The following is a 9,092-nucleotide window of genomic DNA, read 5'->3' on the forward strand; positions in this document are numbered from 1 at the left end:
TGTAATCTACATTGTCTTATGGTTGTTATTGTTTGACTTGCATCCCACTGGGATTTTTGCACACAGCGTTGAAATATGGTGTTTTTTCTAGAAGACTTTGCTGTTTTTTCCACGATTTTTCTGTTGCGTGTAGTCACTTTAAGGTGTTTCTTGTTCATGTTTTTGTTTTGTTGCGGTTGCACCCGAGTCAAGAGCCACATGGCTCACGCGGTTATACCTAGTAAATGAAACTGAAAACTTATGTTTCAGCAGAACCAATTTTAGCGAATTAGTGTATACTTTTATTATTCCCTTAACTTCAAAGGCCCGGGGTGACGTTGTATGTTGAGTCTGCAGTAAAACAAATACCCCTGGCGGCTCATTAACGTAATTTAGCCATTAATTCTGCGGCCACGCCCAATCACTCCATATATGGGCACGCCTCGTTACCATAATTTATTCAAGCACATCCGCGTTCACTGGAGGGGAGTCGGTGTGGGTGCTAGTGACGTCATGTCATCTCTCCCGCTGCGTGCTTCCGTGTGACGTCACGAGATCCCAGGAGCTGCTTCTGTGCGCACAACTCCCTCGGATCGGAGGTGAGAAGTTCACATCGTGATTTGGTTGTTGTTGTTGTTGTTTACCCAGGTACAGCCTCGCTTCTTCCCTCTCTCTCTCTCGTAGCGATAGCAATTGAGTAGCGGCAAGTATGGAATCGATGTCCAGGTTGGAACGTTACTACGTGGGGCCGAGCCATGCAGGCCTTGCCTCCTGCCCTTGCCTGACTGACTTTGCTTTGATTCTCTTAAGTTTAATTTGTCTTCACCTGGCTGACTACTTCACCTCTCAGAGTCTCCATACTCTAGTTCAGGATCGTCGAGTTTTTTGGGGGGGTGGGGGGATGCTTTTGCGCGTATTCCCGATTGAGTAATATGCAGGCCGCTTTTCACCACTTGAATATTCGGACAAAACCAGTCCAGACCTTTAATTTTAGTCTGAATGAGATATCAAAGCATGACACAATTACACTCGCCCACCCACACGCTCCCACTCATACACTCACCCACTGTCAGCGAGTATCTATGAAGGCCGGCACGGCACACGAAGGGGCGGGTGACCAGCACCACGCCCAGCCTGCCTTTGTCTCCCTAGTGGCGATGTTTACACACCGCACCAGGTACTCATTTGAGGCCGAGTTGACCTAGGGGAGGCCTAAGACCAGTTCAGATATTTGTCACTAGTGTTGGCTTTGAGGGGAAACCGAACCCGGGTCGCCGGGTTCATAGCACAGCGCGCTAATCGGTACACTCACCCACCCACACACACTCGCCCACACACACAAAGACAGTTTAAAGAGTTGAGTTTTCAAGACGGACTTAATTATATCTATCGACTCTCTTACTAATCAGGGTGACAGCTTCATTTGACCAGAGTGGTGAACCTGGAATGCTGGATTGGTGACGTTTGCACGGCAGTGGGTCTAGCCTGCTTGAACAGTGAGTGGGCAAAACCTGCCTTGTCAAAAAGAGAGGAGGCAGACTGACCAGTGGCTTCCACAGTCGGTGTGTGTGCCCTTTACACCCAAAGCTCGCTTAGCGCTCCTCCAGATGCGTTGTTCCTGGAGAATTAAGTGCCAATCGATCAGCGCTACAAGGGGTCATCATAAATCCATTGTATACTCCATAGGGATTCGTTCCTGACAATGTTGTATATTTAGTATGAATAATGAGGGCTTCATTTGGGTACCCGTAATAGCGCTAATAATACAGATGCTAAACATTTAGTAAAAATAATGTTTTATAACATCAGTATTATGTACTTTGCTTACGAGTGCATTCTACTTTACTAATCTTACAAGTCAGTGGAGGAAGACAAGGTTGAAGGAGCTGCTGCGCTTCCAGTCCGGGTCGTTCTAAGAGAAATGCTTCAGGACCTCCCTGATCTTAGTGAATCCCTCAATCTAAATTTGTGTGGCGAGGTTTTTTTTTAGGTGGTGACTGAAACTCTATCCTGGTCGTGTGAGTTCTCAACTGGCTAAACAAGTCATTTTTTAAACATAATCATGACCACGAATCGTGATAATTAAATCGTGAGGGGTGGGGTCTGTTTGGCTTGGAGCATGCGTCGCTCTTCGTTTTCTTGCGCTGCTGCGTGTTCTTACTCGTGAGCACTTTGTAAACTAAACAAAATTAAGAACAAAAATATCCAGGACAAAGAGCGCTGTAACAAATCGGCACTCTATGGGTCGCACTAAGCAAGGTCTGCCTGTATATTGTGTGTAATATGTATGTATCTGCAGAATCAATCACATGGAGAAGAGAGGCTCAGCTGGAAGTAAAAGACACCAATGCATCCAGTGTCCATACAGCACAGATGAGATGTGTAACTTGAAGAGACATCAGACAAAACACACTGGCGAGAAGCCCTTTAAGTGCAGTGTGTGTGGGAAGTCATTTGCTCAATCAAAAACTCTTAAAATTCATCAGAGAACACACACAGGCGAGAAGCCCTTCAAGTGCAGTGTATGTGGTAAGGCATTTTCAGAGTCAGAATATCTTAAGAAACATAATACAACACACACGGGCGAGAAGCCCTTCAAGTGCACTGTGTGTGGCAAGACATTTGCTCGTTCACAAACTCTTCATATTCATCAGAGAACACACACCGGTGAGAAGCCCTTCAAGTGCACTGTTTGTGGGAAGGCATTTGCACATTCAAACATTCTTCGTGTTCATCGGCGAACACACACCGGTGAAAAGCCCTTCAAGTGCACTGTGTGTGGGAAGGCATTTGCTCGTTCAGTAACTCTTCATAATCATCAGAGAACACACACCGGTGAGAAGCCCTTCAAGTGCACTGTGTGTGGGAAGGCATTTGCACATTCAAACATTCTTCGTGTTCATCAGCGAAGACACACCGGTGAGAAGCCCTTCAAGTGCACTGTGTGTGGGAAGTCATTTGCTCATTCAAAAACTCTTAAAATTCATCAGAGAACACACACAGGCGAGAAGCCCTTCAAGTGCAGTGTATGTGGTAAGGCATTTGCAGAGTCAGCATATCTTAAGAAACATAATAGAACACATACGGGCGAGAAGCCCTTTAAGTGCATTGTGTGTGGGAAGGAATTTGCTCATTCAAAAACTTTTCGTGTTCATCAGAGAACACACCAAGTGCATAAGTCATACAAGTGCTTGATGTATGGGAAGGCATTGGCTCATTCAAAATCTCTTAAGAAACATAAGACAACACATTCAGGTAAGAATCCTTTCAAGTGCACTCTCTGTGGGAAGGAATTTACATTATCAGGAAACTTAAAGAGGCATGAGAAGATCCACAAGGAGAAAGTGAAATCGACTTGTGAAAATCAACATGCTGCAATGAGCCCATCTCTCATGAAACACGAATCAGAAGAAAATTCCAACTTGGCAACATGGCCAGGAGTGACAGTGAAATGTGAAGAAGTGAAATGTGAAGAAGTGACAGTGAAATGTGAATATCAAGATTCGACTCCAGGACCCAATCTACAAGTGGATGGAGGCAGCGTGAAGCAGGAGGAGCATTCTGATTCCGAGGGAGAGAGAGGCAATCCCCAGCAGTTTGTGGATGTGGAGGTGTGGGTGGAGTTTTTGGACAAAGCTGAGTAGGAGGGGACGGCACGTGTGAAATGGCACCTTGGAAGATGTATAACCTGGAGTTGGAGACGATTTCCCATAGCATTCGCCTTATTCACAGGATTCTATAATTTCAAGAATGCATAGGGGTGTAGGTGTCATCCAAGCATAGATGGGCTTTCTGTACAGATAAAGTTATTGAGTGTCGAAGTGAAATAGTCGATATGCAAAGCATTATGCTGCCTTATAAAACACGAATTAGGAATGCATTTTAATGGTTACGTATTAAATGAATAAGTATTAATTATAACTGTTTGCATTACTATTAAAGTGGCTGTCTGGTGTGGCCGTGCTTTTCTGCATGCTCCCAGTCTGTTTTTTATTGCTTTTTAACTGCCCTTTAATAAAAGAAAAGGTAACCATTTTTTTAATATTTACTTTTGGTTTCATACACTAAATATATGTTCATGATATCAAAATAATTAAATGGCAGGCCTACTTTCTGCAGTTTCGCTTTTAATCCCTTTGGGTTTCATTTAATTGGTCTTAGCCTGGTATTACTTTTTTTCATTTTATATGATGGTAACAGCAGGGGTCTGAAAGTCTACTGTAATCCCACCTGATGGTTATGTATGCACCTTGCATAGTGTAGTTGTGGTTTATAGTGCAGTGTAGCGTCAAGTGCACAGTGAATAGTTCGTGGTAAATTTTGTGATGTGTGGTGAAATGTGTGTTTGTATGGTGATGTATATTATGTGTGCAGTGCATAGTGTCAGAAGCCGGCTTCGGCTTTTCACTTGACCAATCGCACGCAATGTATCATTGCACTCAGTCGTGAGTTGCAGTCGAAAGGTGTCGAATGAGAGTAAAGTTCCGCATCTTGACGCTGCATGCCACTTGCAGTAAGGCGTGTTGTGTGCCATGCAGTTGCTGTAGCTGGTGTGAGCTTACCTGTGATTAATCTCACCTGTAATTGTGCACTGCAATGTTGCTGTAATTGCTACGTAGAGCCAGGTGTTGGTGTATTTTTTATACGTGGAGGTAATGTTTAGAGCATGCCATGCCCAACTCTGTAGACTATTCAAAGTACAGGGAACACCCCCATTTTAGATTTGAGGTGGACTGGTGAGATTACATTATTAAAATAGTAAATCAAATATAACTTAAATTAATATTTCAATGTTAATCCAAAGACATTTACTAGGTACTGTTTGACTGTTGATTGAGTTATTGGTGGTGAAGATATTCACAATTAAGACGTTGATATTAAACACATTCCTGCTAAGGGAGCTGGTAGGAACGTTGGGTTGCTCGGTCAATGGCCAGGGTCAACGGCGGCATGGTGTATTCCGCAAATATGCCCGACTGTGAGGGCGGGCACAAGCTAGCGTGAGTAGGTTAAATGTTGTTTTATAAGGGCACCACGGGGTGACCAGCCCCTCCCCACCCAGCCCAATCCCTCCCACCCCCTACCCAGCCTCTCCCCACCCAGCCCCTCCCTGCACGACGGACGGACACAATAATCCCCTGTGGCCTTGTGTAACCAGGAGGTTCCTACCAGTAATATTTCAATATATAAGTTGGTTATAATTGGGTGTAGAAAATGAACACTGGTGCTAAATCCCATCAAGAGGTACTGTGTGACGGAGGGTGATAGGTTTGTGTTTGGTAATGATTACAGGTATGATACGTTAACTTTTTTCCAGTTATATTGTGTTTGCCGTTTTATAGCGTGAAGTTTAATATTAGAATTTCTCCGACCTAAGGCTGCCTTACTCTAGCGCCTACGGAGGGCTTCTCGGTGCTTGGCGTCTTGCCCATTGCCCCCACTGATGTCCTCTTCTTCCCCCCCCCCCCATGTGTGCAGATACTACTGAATTTAACACAGCCTTTCGCAACCAATATCCATAATACAGTTTTTTTGGGTTAGATCGCGTAAATAGATGTCGTTAAACGAGCCACCAACCGACACTGCCAATTAGTAAGGTTTGTCACGTAAACAGAACATGCCAATTCGTGACGAGTACAGCAAAATGTTGGACAGCCAAGCCATAACGTTGACGGAGTACGATGTTTTGCCATTAATTACAACTATCTTCATCAGGCGACAGCCAGATTTGTGGAGAAGTCCACCTGTTTCTTTCCTTAGAGGGGTCGATGTGATTGCAACACTTGTGTGCTCTTCACGCGCGAAGTGGGGTGGGAGGGTGTGTCGACAATTTTTGTAAACCGGTTGTATCAACCTTTTTCCCCCACTGGGGGTGGAGGCAGGGCTCCACTTTCTTTCACTTTTTGATTCAGGGCCTTCTGAAAGACGCTCAACTTACACCATTGGAACCTCCTTTGCCAGTAGGAAAATATGATAATTAGTTTTTTACCCTTTTATCTGGCAACAAAACTGACACATTTACTGTTTTACAAGGAGTCGTGTTTGCATTGACCACAATACCTGCGGTCAGAATGCAAACAAAAAAACACAAAGTGCGCCTTTTGGCGTCATCTGGTCCAACACCATGTGAGACTAGACTCTCGGGTGTGGACCAATCAATTTCAAGGACAGTGCATACATGATCAGAGTTGTGTTTTTTTTGCATTCCGACCGCAGGTATTGTGGTCAATGCAAACATGACTCCTTGTAAGAAAAGTGTCAGTTTTGTTGCCAGATAAAAGAGTAAAAAAACAATTATCACGCTCAACTTAGTTGGCAAACGGAACGCCGGGCTTTCATAACAGGCTGGCGTCGCCCTTTTGGTGATGGGTTTTTTCATTATATTTACAGGTGTTAATAACTTGCTTATTTTGATAACCAACTGGAATCAATAGATATAACATAATAGGAAGACAATTAGAATGATTTGATGATGAAAATTAAAGTTGTTTTGTGATAGTTGATTACATTTAGTATAATTGTTGTGCATTTAAAATGCACAAAATGGCCGGCATACGGATTTAGCCTGACATTGAGTTAATAGGGCGAGCAGAATAGGTGTTTTGGCAGAGGTTCCAGTCTCAATTCAAAACAAAGCTTTCATGGTTATTGTCAGTTAAATAACCCAAATGTACATATTACTATAATTTTACGTATTATTGCTTTATTAATATAAGTATGTATTGTTTCATTAATGCAATATTGTTATGGAATGTAGCACATTTAGGAGGCACTCCAAATCTGTAGGCATATGTTTGATGTGGAATATTTAAATTTTTATAGTTAAATAAGATGTTAAATGTTATAGGATTTTAAAAGCGGCTTATAATTTATATTTGCGGTAGATTATGTGCTGAGGGACTGCTCTGAGGTGTTGTGTGACGTGGAAGGTGATAGGGATATGTTTGGTCATGATTGCAGATATGCAAATGCTCCTCGGAAGAACACTTTGAAATAAAGCATTTCCGTTTAACAAACCTCTGGTGCCCATCTGTAGTGGAATCACCCAGTTCTCAGGAGGACAGAAAACAATGCAGAGTATCTGCTCATCCTCTCTGAGCTTCATTGTTGTTTATTTGGCCGCATTATCCCCTCGTTACGATTCACGGGAGGACAGGGTGGGCCGGCTACACATGGCATTTCTCCAGTTTATGTTCCATGCTAGGTGCACTTTTAAGGCCACGTGAAATGTGAAAGGCCCTCTGGCAGATCACGTAACAGACCCAGGTGCCATGGATTGACTGAGATGACTGGCAGACTCACCCCACCTGTGCTCCCCACTGTGCCACAGCGGTGCTTTTTATCTGCCCTGCTCTCCGCTTGTTATTGTGAGCGTTGCTTCTCTGCCCTTTGTTGCTGGAGGGTGACTGCCTCTTAAATGTCAAGGAGCGTCCATTCATGAACCTCCTCCGTAGGAGCTCATCTTGACACCTCTTGAACCAGTCATCGGCAAGTCCACTCGGCTCCAGTGGTGACTTGGTCATGAACTAAATCACCAGAGGCAAGATTCCAGACACAAGGGGTGGAAACCGCTATTTGCTTGAGGTGCGATGCCTTAACCAGGTTCATACACCAGATGCCCAGATGATGAGACAAACAGCGTCTGGATGGACTGGGCACAAACCAGTGGCCACGTGATGGGACGAGATGAGCATGTGCAGTGGCTAGTTGGACAGGCAGTAATAGTAATACTGCCGCATCAACAGGACGACGAAATAGGCTGAGCTTCAGCTAGGGCAAGCTGGGTGCGGGCTAGTCATGAGCCAGAACATGCAGGTGGTAATCCTGTCATGCTAATTATGTGATGAGATGAGCTTAACTTAGACAAGCTGGTTGTAGAGCACAGCAAACTTATCACAAGCCAAGACGGGCAGGTGTGGTGGTTAATACTGAAGCACCAATCAAGAGATGAGATGAACTGGGTTTGAGTTAAGGTACAGCTCAGGCAGATCCAGGGAGCATCATCTCTTGGTGGTGGGGATATTTTTCGAGCTCATCCATCCCCTTAAACAAATCACTGCAATACTATGTCCATCTTTTTTTTGATTTCTTTATCGCCGTTTGCCTCGGTTGCTACTTCATATTTGGGCTCTGGACTAGTTTGTGCACTTCCATGGTCTTGTGTTCTCCATACTTTATAGTGCACTTCATGTCACGTGTATTTGTCCAGCCAGCAGGTCAGATTAAGATGAATTATATCAGACGCAAAGATATTAAAACAAGTTCAGCAGGCAGGCAGGCAGGCCTGACAATTAACACTTTTGTTACGTATGTTTACCCAGGAAAGCCTCGCCTATATTCTGTGAATATCAATTTAAATTTCGATTTAAAGCTTTCGTGACTGCAGGGATTCATCTTCTTGGTTCTTTCGGTAAAGTCACGTAGAAGGAAAATAATAAAATAATAAAAATAAAACAATAAAATAATTCTCACGACGTTTCGGCCACAACGCAAGTAGCCGTCCTCAGGTGAAACCAGGTCTGTCGAGGCGACAGCGTCTGAATGAAACAGCACACGTGCTTGGAGCATATATATAAGCTGGGTTGGAAGGGGGGTGGGGGAAAGAGGGCGCCTTGACAAAAGAATTTGCATATCAAGAGGAATCCAGCATACCCATGGGAAATGCAGGTATGTGATTAGTACTACTTGTGTCCGTGCATTATGCAGGATTAGCATCATCACAGGGAGGGGATAGGGGTAGCATTAATAAAGGGAGGAAGTGTTAATAGTATGTAGCTGCAGTAACTAAAACCACCACGTAAACAACTAAAGTATATCTTCTTGGTTCTTTCGGTAAAGTCATGTAGAAGGGAAGCAATAAAATAATAAAAATAATAAAATAAAATAGTAATAAAATAATTATTATATTATTATATTATTTTATTTTATTATGTTTTATTTTTATTATTTTATTGCTTCCCTTCTACGTGACTTTACCGAAAGAACCAAGAAGATGGATCCCTGCAGTCACGAAAGCTTTAAATCGAAAACTAAAGTATAAACTACATAGTATCATCATTATACTAAATATACTCTACAATAAGCTGAGTTACTAACAGTAAATAATAAATTAC

General features: G+C 43.3%; 1 protein-coding gene across 1 annotated transcript; it reads left to right on the plus strand.

Moving 5' to 3' along the window:
- The first annotated feature begins 512 nt into the window (after window positions 1-512).
- Window positions 513-8,778, plus strand: LOC133339446 (zinc finger protein 501-like). The gene is made up of 2 exons (XM_061547615.1): window positions 513-578; window positions 2,279-8,778. The coding sequence occupies exon 2, from the start codon at window positions 2,289-2,291 to the stop codon at window positions 3,621-3,623; it is 1,335 nt and encodes a 444-aa protein (XP_061403599.1). The 5' UTR covers window positions 513-578; window positions 2,279-2,288; the 3' UTR covers window positions 3,624-8,778.
- Window positions 8,779-9,092: the final 314 nt, after the last annotated feature.

The sequence above is a fragment of the Lethenteron reissneri genome, unplaced genomic scaffold (genome assembly GCF_015708825.2).
Source record: "Lethenteron reissneri isolate LAM-NWPU_2019-01 unplaced genomic scaffold, ASM1570882v1 scaffold_1864, whole genome shotgun sequence".
NCBI classification, from domain to species: Eukaryota; Metazoa; Chordata; class Hyperoartia; order Petromyzontiformes; family Petromyzontidae; genus Lethenteron; species Lethenteron reissneri.